Source organism: Grammomys surdaster, unplaced genomic scaffold (assembly GCF_004785775.1).
Source record: "Grammomys surdaster isolate TR1022 unplaced genomic scaffold, NIH_TR_1.0 208, whole genome shotgun sequence".
Taxonomy (NCBI): domain Eukaryota; kingdom Metazoa; phylum Chordata; class Mammalia; order Rodentia; family Muridae; genus Grammomys; species Grammomys surdaster.
In genome coordinates, this window is record NW_021604653.1 from 4,333,316 (window position 1) to 4,354,025 (window position 20,710).

At 37.2% G+C, this 20,710-nt stretch overlaps 1 protein-coding gene across 5 annotated transcripts in view; it reads left to right on the top strand.

The window, feature by feature from the left end:
- The window catches only part of Dpp10 (dipeptidyl peptidase like 10), a 1,453,779-nt gene that overhangs the window by 1,086,791 nt on the left and 346,278 nt on the right, over window positions 1-20,710 (top strand). For all 5 annotated transcript variants that reach the window (XM_028771467.1, XM_028771466.1, XM_028771465.1 and 2 more), the window contains one exon: window positions 9,233-9,327. In XM_028771467.1, the coding sequence (XP_028627300.1) occupies window positions 9,233-9,327 (95 nt within the window). The remainder of the gene's footprint in view (window positions 1-9,232; window positions 9,328-20,710) is intronic.

Here is a 20,710-nt window from a genome sequence, read left to right on the forward strand (position 1 = left end):
GAGAGGGAGAGAGGGAGAGAGGGAGAGAGGGAGAGAGGGAGAGAGGGAGAGAGGGATCAAGAGACTAGAAGCACAAGAGAGCAAGAAAGCAAGAAAGAGATAGAGAGAAGGAGGAGGAGGCAAGCAGCCCCTTTTACAGTGGGCCGGGCCTACCTGTCTGTTGCCAGGTAACTGTGGGGAGGAGCATACCTGGCTGTTGTCATGTAACTGTGGGGGTGGAGTTTAGTCAGAATGGTAATATACTGAACCTGAGAATTGTGTTAGGTGAGATCTCTGACTGAAGTATCTATACCTTCTCCAATATCCTGGCCTCTGTGAAAGCAGTCTGCACTGCCTAAAAAACAGGTCATAAAAGCTAGAGTGAGACTGTGATTGGATTGTTGGCTCATAGGTAAGTGAGTCCTCAGTAAGAGCTACCACCCAGCAACAGCTGATGGCATCACATACTTCCAGAACCTACAGTGGAGACCTGTCTATGCCTTCCCTCCTTCTGTGATTATGTGGATCTCTTTAAGGTAAACTGTGTTCAAAATAATCTTTAAATGGCTTCTCCTTAACTATATGAAGTTGTTGAAAACTCTAAAAAAGGCATTAAAGCTAAATTTAAAAAAAAGTAAAAGTGTTGAAAGGGATTACACGATCAAATATTAAATGACTGGTATAAGAGATCAGATGATGGAGTTACTATGTGAGGACTTCTGAAGAACTGGAATATAAGGATGCTTTAAAACATATGTAACGTCCAAAGATGACCTAGGGTATGTCTGAGTGCACATATGAAAATCAGGAAGGAAAGGCAAATTATGGTGTGGGTAACTGCAAAAAAAAACACGATGCAGACCATCTTATCTGCTATTGGTTGATAATAAACAGGGAGATGGTTATTAATAATATTGGTTGATAATGAACAGGGAGATGGTGAATGGTACACTTTAGTTTTAGGGAGCATAACTCTTTGGTTCATGACAGACAAGAAAAGTAGTTATGTAGAATGGGAATACATATAATATGAGAATCCCTGGAGGCTAAGACATTGTCTTGCTGAAAACCATCTAGGTGTTATAAAGAACAGTATTAATGTAGGAGCCAAGGAGGCAGAGTCGTACAAAGATCATAAGGACAAGTATCCTACATTAATCATTTTTCCTGCTGCTGCTCATGACAATCACCTGATGAAGCAATTTAAGATGGGAAAGTTTATCCTGGCTTACAGTTCCCAGAAGATAGAGTGCATTATGGAAATGAACCACTGAGACAACAGTAGGAGGCTCTTGGGTTGAACTCAATCCACCATCAGGAAGTAGCAAAGGAAGAGGAAATGGAGCTGGGTCCCTAAAACCAGAAAGGCTAATTTCAACACTTCCAGCCCTAAGGTCTCGTGTTGTAAAGACTCCACAACCTTCTCAGTGTTAATAACTGGAGACAGTGTTCAACCATGCTAGTTTGTATAGGATTCTGATCATAACATATGCATATCCAATTTGGAGACAGGATTGTATTTGAAGTAGCCACAGATTCAAAGCATTTCCTTTCAATCTACTGAGTTTAGTGTACAGTTGTTTGTAAATCTTCTCAAGAATCGATCAACATGGTGTCAGTAAAATAAATGATCACTCAGAGAAGAGTGGGTAGAAAAAAAATTGAAGGCAATAGTTGAGCTTTGAAGGTATCCTCAGGGAAGATTTGATCTGCTTGAAGAAAGAATCCATGAGCATGGCAGAGGTTCAAAGGCAAGAGACAAGTCCTTGAAATCCTTCTGCTCATCTTTGTCTCACTCTGTGAAGTTGAGTTAGAGCCAACTGAAGATGGAGAAGCACACATTGGAACTGGTAATTGTAATGCCACAGGGATGCTGGCAGTTTCCACCTTCAGGAGAGATAGAAACAACTATACTTCAGCAGGTCTGGAAGCTAGTGGGCAATGAACACAGTGACATATTAATCTGTAACATAAGAAGTTTGTGTGAGCTAATATTGAGTAACTGAAAAAGTTTGAGATACAGGACACCTAGAAGAATAGATTTATTATGCTCTCCAATACATGGAATTATATATTATGAAAATATGTCTAGTTGGTCAAAAGCAGCAGAAATCAACAATATTTAAGAACCCAGAGTAAAGAGCATTGATTTACCGAGGGGGAAACAATATTTTTTTTTTAAAACAAGTAAGCAAAATTTCCTCTTCTAAAAGGCTTGCAGGAAAAGAGGATTGTGAACTTAACAAAATATGAAATAGATAAAAAAGATGAAGCTTTTTCTTGTAGATTGGGAACTGGGGTTCTTCTGAAGTAGAAAAAAATGTCCAGCTGCTGTTAGGAGTGTTTTTCAATAGTTGGATGGGCTCCCTACTGTGTTGCAATCATGAATGGCTCTGGATCCTTGATTGATCCTTGTGTTGCATAATTAAGGAATGAAATCTTAACTCAATATTTAATAAATCATTTGTGAAATAGTTTGACTTCTTCTGTGAAAACAATCTATTATGACATTCTTTAATTTTTAGTTTTGATTTCCCAGTACATTGGTTCTGTGTTTTGTGGAACAATATAGAATGATACAGAAAGCTTTTTTATAGATATAAAAATACATTATTTTAAGTTAAGATCGTGTTTGAATTAAATGCCTCAATAAACCTTGCAATTTCCCTTTTTGCTCATAACTTATTTTTAGTTTTGAAAGATTTATTTATATATAGATTTAATATTGTAATTTAATATTAAGCAAGCAAATTCTGTTGCCCAAACTAAATGCATACTTGTATTTTTAGTAACTGATAAAGCAAGTATCAACTTATGAGATGACTTTATGCTAACCAGTATAAAGTTTGGATTTTTTTCAGATGTTAGCTTCCTATAAAACCACCATGGTAACACATTAATGGATTGGAATTTATTACCTGATACTGTCTGTGAGAACATTTTAAAAATTGAAAGCATCTAGAAGGAGGTGATGGATATTCTATATTAGTTATTTTCTACATTGCTGTGACAAAAGTATCTGTCAAAAAGCAACTTAAGGAAGAAAGCAGTTTATTTTGGTTCACAGATAAAGGGTATAAGTCCATCATGCTTGTAGGAAGACAGGGTGGCAGAGGAGTGAGTCAACTCATCACGTTGCATCCACAGTCAGGAAACACAGAGAGATGACTGCTCACCTAACAGTTTCTCTTTTTTTAATTTGGTTCAGTCCATGAGTTACTCTAATATAAAGTAGCACTAATAGATGTTATTTAAGATTATTCTAGACTCATTCAAGTTTGTGATTAACATAAATCATCACAATTACATCCCTGTCTATTTGATATTCACACACATCAGTTTTAAGCTAGTATATTCTATATTTTGTCTTCATAGGTGCATAACCAATTCCATAATGCAAAATGCATTAAAAATTACCATTGACTTTAATAGTCCAACACTGTATAAACTTCAAAGTAGAAGTCTCTTCTGAGACAAAACATAATCTTTTAATCCTGAGCTATGAAAACAAGAACAAGTTATAGAGGTTCAGTATGCAACAACACAGAGTAAATATACCTATTTCATAAACTTATAATGTAAACAGAGAAAGGAATAATCAGACAAAGGCAAGAACTAAACTCAACAGAGAAAACTCCAAATCCTGCAGACTCAGGATAGAATCCTCTGAGCAGCAAAGGTAACCTCCCAAATATGGTTCTGCTGCTTCCATCATTTATAGCATCTCACTGGGATAAGCTCCCAAGCTTCCTCCATGTCTGTAGCATTCCTTGGTTAAACTCCCATGATCATGGCACTGATGACATTCTTGTATCTACATTTCAACTCATGCTTTTTCTTCGTAACTTCATAAGGTGCCCTACCCTCCAGTGCCACATGTCAGAGAATATGAACTTGTAATTCATGACTGGTCTCAGTGGACTTTTGGATGTTCTGTGCATGCCTCCATGATTTCCTTAATCTTGCATCTGTCATTTCTATAAGGCCAGTATCTCATTGATGGTGATGTCGTATTCTGTTGGCATGGTGACATGAAGCCTAGGCTTTATTAGACCAAAGTGACTTCTGTCTGCCTAGGTGGCTATTTTGGAGCAGAAGACATTTCAGTTTCTCTTCTTTCAAATGTCTTTGCTTTCACTTAAGTTAGAATTTTTAAATGATAGAATCTTACTCTGGAATATCATATCTATTGTCTACAACTTTGAATTTACTCAGAATTCTTGTGTAGGGAAAATTTACTTTTTAAAACATTTCTCTTTGTTCTATCCTACTATAGATATGAATGAAAGCCTTACCACATCCTGACTGGGATGTCATTTTAAAATTTTCTCTGTCAAGCAATTAGTATATTTCTTTTCAATTCCAACTCATACAAGTTCTCAGAAAGTGGACAGAATTTAACCAGACCCTTTGATATGTGTGGAGGAAAGGCTCTTAGCCTAGTTCCTCATAGAATTTTGTCCTCCTTGGAAACTACATAAGACAAGCTTCTACTTGTGACATTTCTCTTGCAGTCTGGTTTTTCATATTCCTACCAAGATGGCCTGTTAATATCTGCTTAAATTAGCCTAGGAATTTTCTGGATCAACATTCAAATCTTTTACAACTTTTTTCTGTAAACCTTCTTTAAAGGTCCGTAGATAATATCATCACTTTATTGCAGCCTTATTCTGGCTTTTCTGGCCAGTTTTCTGTGTTACTTTTCTCACTGCTACATTAGAATACCTGAATAGAGCAGTTTATAGAATGGAGGGACTGTTTCACCTCCATCATGGTGGTGAAGGTGCAGTAGTGGGAACAGAAGCTCGTCCTGGCACCTTCTCAGAATGAAGGGAGAGATGAGTTCCCCTGCTCTGCTACCATTATGTGTATATATCTTAAATCCACAGAATGTGGGTTTTCCCAATTTCAAAACCTAACCTAGTAAATCCCTCACTGAGCTTTATATCTAAGGTGATTCAAGATCCTGTCAACTTGACAAATAACATTAACTATTATAGTGATGATATAAGTCTTTGGGGCTAGTAGAATTTACATAGTCAGGGCAGTTGTTTCAGTGTGAAAATTTGAATTTTTTGAAGCACATTTCATGCAGTTTTACAACTAAGCCATCTCCTAGGCCTGGTTAGCAGGGATCATAATGATTAAGGCACATCAAGATCAAAATTATATGAAATGTCTGCCCTTAACATTAGATTGAAGAGATACAAATTACTGGTTTCCATTTACTTGAACAATCTAAGACTCAATATACTGATTATATATATATATATGTTTAAAATACATTATATTTTTATATCTTTGGGTGTTTTACTTGGGTATATGTTTGTGCTCTATGCATATGCAGAGCCCATGGAAACTAGATCTTTTGGAACTAAAGTTACAGGTAATTGTGAGTATCATGTGATTGTGGGAATTTAACCTGAGTCCTGTGAAAGAGAATGGAGTACTTTTAAATGATAATCATTTCTCCATCTCCTGCTGTGTTGTTCTTTTGTTACTCAAAAAAGAAACAGAGAAAGAAAGGCAGAAGAAAGTAAGAAATAGAAAGAAAGAAAGAAAGAAAGAAAGAAAGAAAGAAAGAAAGAAAGAAAGAGAGAGAAAGAGAGAAAGGAAGGAAGGAAGGAGAAGGTGGGAGAGAGGCAAAGAAGAAAGGAGAGGGAAGGAAGGAAGGAAAGAAAGAAGGAAGGGAGGGAGGGAGGAAGGAAGGAAGGAAGGAAGGAAGGAAGGAAGAAAGGAAGGAAGGAAGGAAGGAAGTGTGAGGCCTCTATAATAGCCATATTTGTGTTGGAGACTGCAAATGTAAACCTCAAGGACTGAGTAGATAGACAGTGAGGCTCTCCCATCAAATATTTTCCTCTTAGAGAACTGATTGAGTTAAATATGTGTTTTGGATAATTGGCTCTTAGAATTCAGGGAGCTGAAAAGAAGGAAATATTATTTAATCAGGGCACTGTAGCTGCTTGTATAAAGCTGTGTTTTAAGGATGCTTGAAGTGCACCTAGCTTAATCTTCCTATGTTAAGGTACTTCACTCCTGGATGACTCACCCATAGTTGCCTGATATCAAATAAGTTATAAAACACTTTAGTAATGCTTTGCAATAGTGTTACTTATTAATCTAGCAAGGGTTGTTCTGAAAGGAGCAGGTGAGTCCCCTAGTAATTGTAAGTCAAACAGTAAGTCAGAGTGAATGTGGAAACTGGGAAACTATATTAGAAAGATTGGCTTGAGAAACAATGAAAACAGACTGATGTTAAAGGGTTTTGTATTATTTCCTGAGATCTTTGTTCCATATTGAGCTAAAGAGTTACACATGGTTTGAAATGGGAAAGTTTTTCTCTAATGAAATATGAAGATGGGCTGGAGAGATGGCTCAGTGGTTAGGAGCACTGACTGCTCTTCCAGAGTCCTGAGTTCAATTCCCAGCAACCACATGGTGGCTCACAACCATCTGTAATGAGATCTGGTGCTCTCTTCTGACCTGCAGGGATACATGCAGACAGAACACTATATATATAATAAATGAATTTAAAAAAACTTTAAAAAAAAAAGAAATATGAAGATAAGGAGGAAAAATTTGGGGTTATGGCATAAAGAGCTAATGGCATTCACAAATCTCAAGATAGATTATATAGCAAAATTGACTTTAAAGTAATCAATGCTAAGTGTAGTCCTTATGTTCTAAAGCTTAATTTTCTACTTTGGTCCTAAGAAAAATAATGATTAATATTCCTACCTCTATCCTTAATAAAAAATGTATACTTAGAGGGTTTTTTTTGTCTGTGGTGGTCCATATAGCATGTATTACATTCTCTCTTTGTATCAATAATTGGCCTAGGACTGTTCATAATAATAAGTAGCCTCTCAGATCTACTTTGACTCTGGAACCTCAGACATCATCATGTTCAACATTAAGTTATGTGATGGCTTTCTGAGAGATGAACCACTATGAGTATGTAGGGTTATATTAATCTCTGATGCAACATGAGTGCATGCAAGTGTATAACAAAAGCTAACAGTGTAGCAAAAGAATGTGGAGACATGCTTACTGAAGGAATGATACTTAGTTTTCCTTACTAATCTATGGTTATTTGCTCATGAAAATAAAAGAGTCCAAAGTAGATCTATCAGGCAGAAAAAATACTGAGTGTAATGGGACTGAGTTTATTTAGTCAAGTCCATGGTCACTCAGATCAGAACAACTGGAGAATGGATCAATGAGTAAGACCAAACAAGGAGCACAGGTAGCATGTCTAGCTTTTTCCAGTCTGAGAAAGGAAGCTATGAGAAGAGGTGAAATAGGAAACACTCCAGATACTTAGTCATAATGTGAATATGTCATTTGTGTTGCAGGCCTATGATGTTGATAGGCAAAGTGACTGCTAAGACCCGGCTTATTGGCAGCTGATTGCAGAAGCTAAGAAAGCCTGGGGGGTGGGTATTACCTTAGTTGATGGTTGATGTAGGAGGAGGGAAGGCCTAGACTACTGTAGCTGGTACCATTCCTGGACTGCTCACAGACCAATCTGAAAGAAGCAATTCCATAGCAGAAACCACCTCTCCTCAGCCATATTTAGTTTTGTATAAAGTTTACAAAAATTAACCAACAGATACGGAAAAGTTAGCATTTTGAAGCAGAAAAGTTATTTCAAATAAAGACCTCTTCTAAAGTTGTCAAGGTCTTGAGAGCTTGTTTGGAGGTTCTAGCAGCTACTCTTATACCCTTGACCGAAGACCAGTCCTCCTCTATTGGGGAAGGTCATCCTCTACGACCAAGCACTCAGCTTTGGGAGGGACGCACACGGAGCAGTGAGGGAGGAAGGGGACACCCGCCTAGCCAGCTAGATCAGCCAAATCAACCTTGGCAATCAATGGGGTGACAGATGTCGCAGCCAGATTGTCCTCTCACCCAGAATCCCCTCTGACTGGCGATCTGAATTCTTGCTTAGGCTGCGAGGCTAAGCTCTGCAAGGGAATATAAATAAAAGATAAAAATATCTATCTGGGTTCCTTGAGGCACAAGCCTGACTGCATAGAGGTTGATGTCAAAAGTATCCCCTCTCCAGGAAAAGGACATCGGGATGGGTACGGCTTTCAGCCTCAGTGGAAAACAACAGGGGCACTGAAGGCATTACAAAATCCCCTTCAATTACTGGATGTCAGTCCTCTATCCCTGCCTTTGCAAGATTAGAACCACCACAGCCCTTCTGTACTTAGAAAAGGGAGGAAATGTCAGGGGCAGCCCTGCTTATACACTGAAGGCCTAATATCAACCATAGGCCTAAAATCAGCAATAGGCCTGTCATACATGTGTACTAACACCAAGTCTTGGGTCTCTGTGGAAAAACATTGAAACAGAGGGCTAAAAGCAACTGTAAACAGGCAGCTTTTGTGGAAATTTATCAGCCTGAGTAGTCATAGACCTTGTAAATAGGTAGCCTTGGCGGATAATACCAACTTAGATAAGGACAAGTGAATCATAGACAGAGTCATAGTGACCTGTCCCCTGAACCTTCACCAAGCCAATACCCTGATCTGAAAAATATCAGTATTCCCCCTGAACACCTACACTTCAGTGTCATCCCCTTCCCCACATCCTGCTTTTGTGTTTATAACCCCTGTGTGAATAAGTAAAAATTGTAATTTGATTTAAAAAATAAATAAAAATATAAAAAAAGAAAAAAATAAAGTTATCAAGGTGGATTGATTAGTATGATGCCAGCTTTGGTGTTTTTGATCTGTGATCATACAAACTAATAAACACCAGAGAAGGCACTCTATGACCCAAAATGAATGCAGTTGACTTAGGGCTAGAAAGGGGCCCAAGTCTGCAGGAAGGTTTTACTGAATGGGATAATTTAGCCTTATTACATGACAGTAAATCAGCAGCTCTTGTAATTTAAACATTGGGTTTAGATAAAAAGAATGGCTTCCTTTGAAAACTGTATGATGTTCTTTCTGTCTCTTTTGTTTCAAAATGAGTGGCACATTGCCTATATTTTAATTAATATCCATTTGTTAAGCCATGAAAATGAGGAGCCCTCTCACTAACCCTATGATCAATGCACAATGAAGCATGTGTTAGGCAGGTTTCCTGATATTTCCAGATGATTAATGTGAGCCAAGTGCAGAAATCTGGTCGGGTTATAGAAGGCTGATAACAATGAGTGCTTATAATGCATGTTTCCTCCCTTACAGATATGAAACTCTGTTGATGTGCTTTTCAATTGTCAATATCTTTGTTGTTGCAGATACAGACGTGGTATATAAAACCGACAATGGACATGTCATGAAACTGAACACAGAAACAAATGCCACCACATTGTTATTGGACAATTCAACTTTTGTAAGTAATGAATACTTAACTATATGATGTATTCCACGGCTCATCAGAAATGTCTCTCCTGGTGCTTAAGTATCTGTAGCTCTTCTCCAGTACCTCTACACCAGTTCAGGGGGCAAACTGAGACTCAGATATTATAAGATATTGATAAATTGTTCTTCTCACCGGTTCCGTTGTCTCCATCAATAAGTAGTTTCAGTTTGTTCCATGATGATGCAGAATTTCCTCAGAACATTTGTTGTAAAAGTGTCTTTTGTAGCTTTTGATGCCTTAGTCAGGCATACCTGGCAGTGGTTTTGGGGATTATTACTGAGCTTTTCATTTTGCATTGGTCTGCATGACTTTTTTATTTTTTTATTTTTTTCTGTGAGTGTCATGTACAGCTCCGGGAAAATTTGAGAGCTACATCATTTTTCTTGCTGTTTAAGATTGCCAGGCTGTTGCTGATCTTTGTGTTTATGTGAACTTTAGTTTTGCTTTTTCTTGTAGATTTTGAAGAATTGTGTGGGATTTCTATGCTGATTACACTGAATCTGTAGATTGGTTTCAGTCACAAAGCCATTTTTACAGTATTAATCCTGACTATCAATGATTACAGGAGATTTATCCCTCTCTAGTGTCTTTTAAATTACTGTCTTTGTTTTGAAGTTTCATTGTAGCAGTCTTCCACACAATGATAAAATTAATTACTAGATTTATTTTTAACCCATTGTTTAAACAATTGCACTCTGTCTCTGTCTGTCTGTCTATCTGTCTCTGTCTCTGTCTGCCTGTCTCTTTCTGTCTGTCTCTTTGTCTCTCCATCTTTCTGTCTTTCTCTGTCTCTCTGTCTCTCTCTCTGTCTCTCTCTGTCTCTCTCTCTTGTCTTTCTCTGTCTTTCTGTCTCTCTGTCTTTCTCTGTCTGTCTCTGTCTCTGTCTCTCTGTCTCTCTCTCTCTCTTTCTCTCTCTCTCTCTCTTTCATATGTGTGTGTGTGTGTTTGTGTGTGTGTGTCTGTGTGTGTGTGTTGGCCAAGGGTAGACACCAGATATTTTCATCCTCAATTGTTTTGTACTTTATATTTGAGATGGGTTCCCTTTACTGGACCTGGAGTTCACCAGTTTGCTATTCGGGCTGACCACCATGCCCCAGGAATCATTCTGTTTCTGTTTAGGCCTGGGATTACATTGCCTTGCCACATACAGCGTTTTACATGGATATTAGGAATCTAAAATCAGAATCTCCATGTTTGCCTGGCAAACATTTCACCAACTGAGCAATCTCTCATGTTAAAAGTGATCATCAAATCTAAGAATTTTCTGGTTTAGTCATTAGGGCTTTTTAAGTATAGAATTGTGTTGCTTGCAAATAGGACGCTTTTACTTTTTTCTTTCTTACTAGTTCCACATTTATTCCCATGTTGTTTTTGTTATAACTGACTTTTGAGCATCATATCGAGCAAAACTGCAGAAAGTAGATAGCTTTATTTTCTTTGTGATTTTAGAGGAAATGCTTTCAGCTTCCCCATTTGTTATAGGTTCGGGGATAGTGTTTTATATGGCATTTTTATATTCAAAGACATCCCTTTTGTTCCTAATTTCTTCACAGATGCTATCATGAAACAGTGTTGAACTTTTTAAAAACTTTATCTACATAAGGTGCTCCTGTGATTGTTTCTTATGTGTTTTATTTCATTTACGAATTAGTATATGCTGAACTAATCTGAAAGCCTTGGAATGAAGGTTACTCTGGTGGATTGTTCTGGTTTTCTGGTTGTTGTTGTGATAAAACACTAAGACCTAAAGCAACTTAAGGAAGGAAGGAGTTTATTCTCCTTAAAACTTTTGGCCACAGTCCATTGATGATGGATGTTAAGGAAAGAAATCAAGAGAGAACTGAAGGCAAACCTGTTTGCTACTCCATATGCATTGAATAAGGAATTCAATTCACAGGCAAAGAAGTGAAGCATGAACCATAGAGAATGCTTCCTGCTGGTTGGAAGACAGACTTGTGTTCAGGTAGCTTTCACATATACACTACATGACTACCCTCATATGGAATGGTGCTGCCTAGAGTGGGCTGGAGCCACCCGATATATCAGTTAACAATCATAATATTTTTCCACAGCCTGGCCCACATGCCAGTTTGATCTGGGTAATTCCTTAATCTTTGTTTTTCCATCCGATGTCTCTATGTTATGAAAGTTGACCTAACCACAAAATGTATGATTTTGGGGATTTTTTTGCAAGTGTTTTATTGAGAATATTTTTCCTACATTTATCTGGGAAATTGCTATATTTTTATGTTGCATCTTATGTGGTTTTATATAATTTTGTCTTTGTAGTATGAGTTTGGTAATGTTCTGTCTCTGTATTTTATGATACAATTTTCAGAGTTAGCTTTTAAAGCTTTGTTGGAATCCTGCAGTGATTTTTTTTACTATATTTATTTATGCTTAAATTTCATTGCTTGCTATGAATATATTTATAATTGTTTGTGTCTGTGTTCATTTTATTATCAATTTTACACATCCTCAAATCTGGGGAAGAGGAAACTTTACGAGAAAGATTATCACTACCAGGTTGGCCTAGGGGCTTATCTCTGTGACATTTTATTTATTTGTAGTTGATGTGGAAGGGCCAGTGCATTGTGAGTACTACAGAGTTGTATAGAAAAGGAAGGTCAGTGGTTAAGAACACTGGTTGTTCTTCTAGAGGAGCTGGATTTGATTTCCATCATCCACATCATGGCATACAACTGTCCATAACTCCAGTTCCAGGGGATCTGATGCTCTTTTGTGCCCTCAGTGTGTACTAAGTATGTACATGATTTCTCGACATAGATGCACACAAATAAAACACGTAGTGGTCCTTCACCAAGGGAGGGAATACTAGAGGCTGCTCTATGTCGCTTTCTACAATCCTGTATGAAAGTTGATTTTTATCTCCTCAAAGGAGGTTCATTCCCTTAGAAAGTCTTACATAATTACATAATGACAATCAGTCTTAAGTAATTTTTCTCTCTCAAATACTATGAAGTATGACATCCACAGCAATTATTTCTAGATAACTATGGGTTGATCTATTACCATTAAAAAATGTCATTACTTTCTATTAATTAATAAATCAATTTTCATTATATTTTATTATCTACATGAGAGAAGGACAAGAACTACTGAGAGACTGCCTCATAATAGAAAAGAAGCCCTCTATATAATGATAAGTCAGTAAGAAAAAAGAGGTGCTTGGGCATGGTGAGGGTTTGATCATGAATCCAAACTGAAATCAGTGTAGTTGGTTTTCTGCAGCATCTTTATAGGAAGCAAAGATCATACACATTTTTATTGTTTCCTTTCTCTGTAGGTAACCTTTTAAGGAAAACATTGTCACCCAGTCAAATTGTTTAGACTAGGTTCAGAGCTTCAGTGTCAGTTTGCCCTTGTCTGTGACTGATTCCTTCCAGTAATGCTCCTAATTCAGATGAATGCTACATTTACTTTCATCAGAAACTGTTTTTGTTTCCTTTAGAATTTATTTCTTGATTTTTTCAGTTCCCATGACAAAGCAAGAAAAACAATTCATTCTATCCCATCACCCCAATTCTTGTGTCATTAAAGCGTAATTTTCCAGCCTATTTGATTCATATATCCCCCATGTGTTAATTAATGCAATTTATCTAGGCTTATGTGTTTATATTTTTAAATTCCTTTGCTGTCTGTAGTCTTTTCTCTGTTACCTGTAACTTTTAACAGAGCCACATTTAACAAATATTCTAATTACTATTCTTCTATGATACATGGGTTCCATAAGTTCATATATGACACAGTGCAGTTATGTAGGTTATGAGTCTTAGAGTAGAGGTTAGGGGAAGAGAAGATGGTGTTCAGCTGTAACCAGTTAGCCAAAATTTGAGATTAAAAGATGTGAATTATTAGGATATGGTTTCAAAAGAAACCTTCCATTTCCTTCCTATCCTAAGATAGTATTACTAAAGTCAATTGTATTTTAAAGTTCTTATTAGTTTAATATTTTGATCTATCATTTCTTCTAAGTCATGGCATTAAAAATAATTTATCAGAATTAAGAGGTAGGTCCTTTGCTTAATGAGAGGTATTTTACTTATAGTCATAATTAATTATGATAGTAATTATAACTAAAAGTCTGTTGATAAGGTAATAGAAAATCTATTAAGAAACATTATTGATAAAAATTGTGAAATGTAAAATACAATACCCTAAATCTTTGAAAACATGGTCTGCAAAAATTGCCAATTTACATATTTTTAAAAGATTTATTTTTCTTCATATGTCTGTGTGTGTGCCATGAATGCTCATTAGCCATGGGAGTCAGAAGAAGGTATTGGATCCTGAATCTATAGAGACAGGAGACTGTGAGCTGCCTGATATGGCTGCTAGGAACCAAACTTAGGTCCCCCATAAGAAAAGCAAGCACGTGTCACTAAGACTCCTAATTTCCTTTCTTAATTAAGATCATATGCTGAAAGTTTTCATTAATTTCAAACATAGTTTAAATATAACAACTGGTTATTTTTAGTTGTGTAATCAAGGGTTAAAGGCTCTAGGTAAGAATAATATTGACATAGCTGTCAAAAAATATGATTTTCATGAAATAATTTTTTTTCATGAAAAAGATGCCCTACTGTATTCTTTGTGATTTGGGATAGGTGAGTGAATATCTTTTTCTTCTTTTTTTATTGTATACTTTATTTACATTTCAGATGTAATCCTCTTTCCTCCCGACCCAGGAACCCCCATATCCCATCCCCCCTCCTCCTGTTCCTATGAGGATATGCCCCTACCCACCCACTCACTCTCACCTAAGTATCCAATGCCTCTGGCCTCTCTCTTTTTTTTTTCCTTTCTTTCTTTTAATTGGATATTGTATTTACATTTCAGATGTTATCCTCTTAGCCCATTCCCCCTCCCTTGCCCAGGATCCCATATTCCATCACCCCTCGTCTTGCTTCTATGAGGATGTGCCCCCACATAAGCACCACTCCCACCTCCCCACCCTCCAATTCCCCCACACTAGGCATCAAGCCTTCATGGGACCAAGGATCTCCTCTCCCACCTATGAATGACAAGGCCATACTCCCCTACATATACAGCTGGAGCCATGGGGCCCTCTCTATGTGCTCACAGGCTGGTGGTTTAGACTCTGGGAGCTCTGGTTGTTTGATATTGTTACTCTCCTCATGGGGCTGCAAATCCTTTCAGCTCCTTCAGTCTTCTCTCTAATTGCTTCATTGGGAACACCATGATCAGTTCAATGGTTAGCTGTGAGCATCTGCCTCTGAATATGTCAGACTCTTGCACACCTCTAAGAAGACAGCTATAGCAGGCTCCTGTCAGCATGCAATTCCTGACATCCACATCAGTGTCTACCTTTAGTGACCGCACATGGGATGGATACCCAGGTGGAATGGTCTCCAGACGGCCCATCCTTCAGTTTCTGTCCCACACTTTGTCTCCATATTTGCTCCCTTGAGTATTTTGTTACTCCTTCTAAGAAGGACCGAAGCACCAACACTTGGTCTTCCTTCTTTATGAGCTTCATGTGGTCTGTGAGTTGAATCTGGGGTATTTCAACCTTCTGGGCTAATATCCAATAATCACCGAGTGAATACCACATGTGTTCTTTTGTGATTAGGTTATCTCACTCAGGATGATATTTTCTAGTTCCATCCATTTACCTAATAATCTCTCAAATTCATTGTTTTTAATAGCTGAGTAATACTCCATTGTGTAAATTACCACATTTTTTTATACCTAATCCTCTGTTCAAGGACATCTGGGTTCTTTCGAACTCCTGGTTATTATAAATAAGGCTGCTTTGAATATAGTGGAACAAATGTCCTTATTATATGTTGGAGCATCTTCTAGGTATATGCCCAGGATTAGAATAGCTGGGTCCTCAGGTAATGCTATGTCCAATTTTCTGAGGAACCGCCAGACTGATTTTCAGAGTGGTTGCACCATCTTACAATTCCATCAACAATGAAGGAGTGTTCCTCTTTCTCCACATCCTCGTCAGCACCTACTATCACCTGAGTTTTTGATCTTAGCCATTCTAACTGGTGTGAGATGGAATCTCAGGATTGATTTGAATTGCACTTCCCTGATAACTAAGGATGTTGAACATTTCTTTAGGTGCTTCTCAGCCATTCGAGTTTCCTCAGTTGAGAATTCTTTGTTTAACTCGTTACCACATTTTTTAATAGGGTTATTTGGTTATCTGGAGTCTAATTTCTTGAGATCTTTGTATATATTGGATATTACCCCTCTATCAGATATAAGATTGGTAAAGATCTTTTCCTAATCTGTTTTTAGCCGTTTTGTCATATTGACCGTGTCCTTTAAATTACAGAAGCTTTGCAATTTTATGAGGTCCCATTTATCAATTCTTGCTCTCAGAGCATAAGCCATTGGTGTTCTATTCCGGAACCTTTCCCCTGTGTCTAGGCATTCAAGAGTCTTCCCCACCTTTTCATCTATTAGTTTCAGTGTATCTGGTTATATGTGAAGGTCCCTTATCCACTTGGACTTGAGCTTTGTACAAGGGGATAAGAATGGATCGATTTGCATTCTTCTACATGCTGACCTCCAGTTGAACCAGAACCATTTGTTGAAAATGCTGTCCTTTTTCCATCTGACAGTTTGAGCTCCTTTATGAAACATCAAGGGACCATAGGTATTTGGGTTCATTTCTGGGTCTTCAGTTCTATTCCATTGATCTTCTTACCTATTTCTATACCAATACCATGCCATTTTTATCACTATTGCTCTGTAGTACAGTTTGAGGTCAGGGATGGTGAATCTCCCAGAAGTTCTTTTTTTGTTGAGAATAGTTCTCGATATCCTGGTTTTTTTTTTTTTTGTTATTCCAAATGAATTTGAAAATTGCTCTTTCTATCTCTATAAAGAATTGATTTGAAATTTTGATAGGTATTGCATTGAATATGTAGATTGCTTTTGGCAAGATGGCCATTTTTACTATGATTATCCTGCCAATCCACGAGCATGGAAGATCTTTCCATCTTCTGAGATCTTCGATTTCTTTCTTCATAGACTTGAAATTCATGTCATATGGATCTTTTACTTGCTTGGTTAGATTCACACTAAGGTTTTTATATTATTTGTGACTATTGTGAATAGTGTCATTTCCCTTATTTCTTTCTCACCCTGTTTATCCTTCAAGTAGAGAAAGGCTCGACTTTCTTTGAAGTTCTCTTTCTTTTTTGGGTCTTTGTGATGTTTAGGTGTGAGCATGATTGTAGCTTCATAAAATGAACTGAGGAGTGTTCCTTCTGTTTCTCTTTTGTAGAATAGTTTGAAGAGAATTGATATTAGGTCTTCTTGAAGGTTTGATAGAATTCTGCACTAAAACCATCTGTTCCTGGACTTTTTTTTGGTGGGGAGATTTTAAAAACTGCTGCCATTTCTTTTGGGGTTATGGAACTATTTAGATGGTTTATCTGCTCCTGATTTAACTTTGGTACCTGGTATCTGTCTAGAAAATTGTCCATTTCATCCAGATTTTCCAGTTTTGTTGAGTATAGGCCTTTGTAGTAGGATCTGATGATTTTTTTTTAATTTCCTCAATTTCTATTGTTATGTCTCCCTTTTCAGTTCTGATTTTATTAATTTGAATACGGTCTCTGTGCCCTCTCCTTAGTCTGGCTAAGGGTTTATCTATCTTGTTGATTTTATCAAAGAACCAGCTCCTGGTTTTGTTGATATTTTGTGTAGTTCTTTCTGTTTCTACTTGGTTGATTTCAGCACTGAGTTTATTTTCTGCTGTCTACTCATCTTGGATATATTTACGTCTTTTTGTTCTAGAGCTTTGAAGTGTGCTGTCAAGTTGTTAGTGTATGCTTTCTCCAGTTTCTTTTTGTATGCACTTAGAGCTATGAGTTTTCCTCTTAGCACTGGTTTCATCGAGTCTCACAAGTTTTGGTATGATTTGTCATTATTTCCATTAAATGTAAAATATCTTTAATTTCTTTCTTTATTTCTTCCTTGACCAAGAAAGAAGAGCCTTCATCATTGAGTAGAGCCTTGTTCAGTTTCCACATGTATGTTGGCTTCCCGTTGTTTTTGTCATTATTGAAGACCAGCCTTAGTCCATGGTGATCTGATAGGATGCAAGGGATTATGTCAATTTTTTAGTGTCTGTTGAGGAATGTTTTGTGACCAATTATATGGTCGATTCTGGAGAAAGTACCATGAGGTGCTGAGAAAAGGGTACCTTCTTTTGTTTTAAGATGAAATGTTCTATAGATATCTGTTAAATCCATTTGGTTCATAACTTCTGTTAATTTCATTGTGTTTCTGTTTAGTTTCTGTTTCCATGATCTGTCCATTGCTGAGAGTGAGATGTTGAAATCCCCTACTATTATTGTGTGAGGTGCAATGTATGCTTTGAGTTTTAGTAAAGTTTCTTTTATGTATGTGGGTGCCCTTGCATTTGGAGCATAGATGTTCAAAATTCAGAGTTCTTCTTGGTTGATTTTTCCTTTGATGAGTATGAAGTATCCTTCCTTATCTTTTTTGATAACTTTTGGTTGAAAGTCGATTTTATTTGAAATTAGAATGGCTACTTCAGCTTGTTTCTTGGGACCATTTGCTTGGAAAATTGTTTTCCATTCGTTTTCTCTGAGGTATTGTCTGTTTTTGTCACTGAGGTGCATTTCCTGTATGCAGCAAAATTCTGGGTCCTGTTTATGTATCCAGTCTATATACATCTTATAGTCTACATCTTTTTATTGGAGGGTTGAATACATTAATATTAAGAGATATTAAGGAAAAATGATTGTTTCTTCCTGTTATTTTAGTTATTAGAGGTGTAATTATGTTTGTGTGGCTATCTTCTTTGGGGGTTGTTGGGAGATTACTTCCTTGCTTTTCCTAGGTTGTAGTTTCTCTCCTTGTATTGGAATTTTCCATCAATTATTCTTTGAAGTGCTGAATTTGTGGGAAGATATTGTGTAAATTTGGTTTTGTCATGGAATATCTTGGTTTCTCTATCTATAGTGATTGAGAGTTTTGCTGGGTATAGTAATCTGTGCGGGCATTTATGTTCTCTTAGGGTCTGTATGATATCAGTCCAGGATCTTCTGGCTTTTATAGTCTCTGGTGAGAAGTCTGGTGTAATTCTTATAGGTCTGCCTTTATAGGTTACTTTACCTTTTTCCCTTACTGCTTTTAGTACTTTTTTCTTTGTTTTGTGCATTTGATGTTTTGATTATTATATGACAGGAGGTATTTCTTTTCTGGTCTAGACTATTTGGAGTTCTATAGGCTTCTTGTATGTTCATGGACATCTCTTTCTTTAGGTTAGGAAAATTTTCCTCTGTAATTTTGTTGAAGATATTTACTGGCCCTTTAAGTTGGGAATCTTCACTCTCATCTATAGCTATTTTCCTTAGGTTTGGTCTTTTCATTGTGTCCTGGATATCCTGGATGTTTTGGGTTAGGAGATTTTTGCATTTTGCGTTTTCTTTGGCAGTTGTGTCAATGTTTTCCATGGTATCTTCTGCACATGAGATTCTCTCTTCTATTTATTGTATTCTGTTGATGATGTTTGCATCTATGACTCCTGACCTCTTTCCTTGGTTTCTATCTCCATGGTAATCTCCCTTTGAGTTTTCTTTATTGTTTCTACCTCCGTTTTTAGGTCCTGGATGGATTTGTTTAATTCCTTCACCTGTTTGGTTGTTTTTCCTGCAATTCTTTAAGTGATTTTTGTGTTTCCTCTTTAAGGGATTCTACCTTTTTACCTGTGTTCTCCTGTACTTCTTTAAGGGAGTTATTTATGGCCTTGTTAAAGTCCTCTATCATCATCATGAGAAGTGATTTTAATTCTGAATTCTGCTTTTCCCATGTGATGGGGTGTCCAGGGCTGTTATGGTGGGACAACTAGGTTATGATGATGCCAAGTAACTTTGATTTCTGTTGCCTATGTTCTTGTGCTTGCCTTTTGCCATCTGGTTAACTCTAGTGCTACCTGCACTCACTGTCTCTGTCTGGAGCCTGTCTTTCCAGTTATCTTGCTTGTTACAGAACTCCTCAGAGTTCACATGTCTCTGTGATCCTGAGCTCCTGTGTGGAAGAATTCCTGGGACTCAGTCCACCTCTTGGATCCTGAAATTCTGCTGTTCAGAGTGCAGTGGTTCCTGTAGAATGGCTCAGAATATGGTGTCTTCATGGGAGCAGACCAGCTAGGTGTTCTCTGCTCTGAGTGTAGTGGCTCCTCTACTGCTCTGAATGCAGTGAATCCTCTAGGATGTCTCAGGATATGGTGTCTTCAAGGTAGCAGACCAGTAAGGTGTCTGCCCCAGCCAAAGGGACCAAGTGAGGGGCAGAAGGGGAGTGTCTCTGGCCTCTCAACACCAGTGCTTGTGTGTAAATACTCACATGCACATACACATACTAATACATAATTAATACAATAAAAATAAATCAAAATACATGCTTAAATAAACCCTCTAAATTAGTCTTAATCAGAAATAAATTTCTATGTTGAAAGAGAATGTATTCCAAGGAAGATTGTTGCTGGACAGATTTGGTCCAAATGTCTATTGACTATTACAAAAATAGTTACATGAACTAAGTGCAGTGAGGGAATCTCTTTGTGGTATGTATAAACAGCATTGGTCTATATTACAACTTTTGGCTTGTCAATTTTCATAATGGTTATGATTTTCTTTATTGCTTTCCTTGCTGTGTCACCATGAAAACAAAATAAATTATGGTACTGTATTCAGAATTATGATCATAAAATCAGAAAAATCATCAGTGGAAATTCTGTTTCTCTTTTTACTCATCTACTGGGGCACATAGTAATTTTAAATTTTAATTTAAAAATGTGAGAAGATACTACAGTAGTCGCCATGTGTTTAAAGGACTGTGTTACAGTCTGGTGTAAATTATCCATAGAGGTTTCCTGGAGAGGAGACAGGGTTTAAAATAGCTCCAAAACTTCCACCCTCAATTATAATTAAGGATAATCTAGATGCTAAGTTATACTAAGGTATCATTCACAGGGACAAAACAGAATTATTCTCATAGGCAGGTAAGATTAGTTGGCTGGTAAACAGGCTATTTTGCAAGCCTGGAAGCCAAAGTTCTGTCCTTAGGACCTGTGTAAAATTGGAAGGGAGTGCTCACTCCACAAGGTTGTCTTCTGACCTCCACACAGATGCTCTGGCACATTCAACCCTGGTGTATCTCTCTCTCTCTCTCTCTCTCTCTCTCTCTCTCTCTCTCTCTCTCTCTCTCTCACACACACACACACACACCAACAAATATAAATATAATTAAAAATAAAAAACTCTCAATAGCGTCCATTGTTGCTAATAAACCCAGCCAATGAAATACATTAAAACGT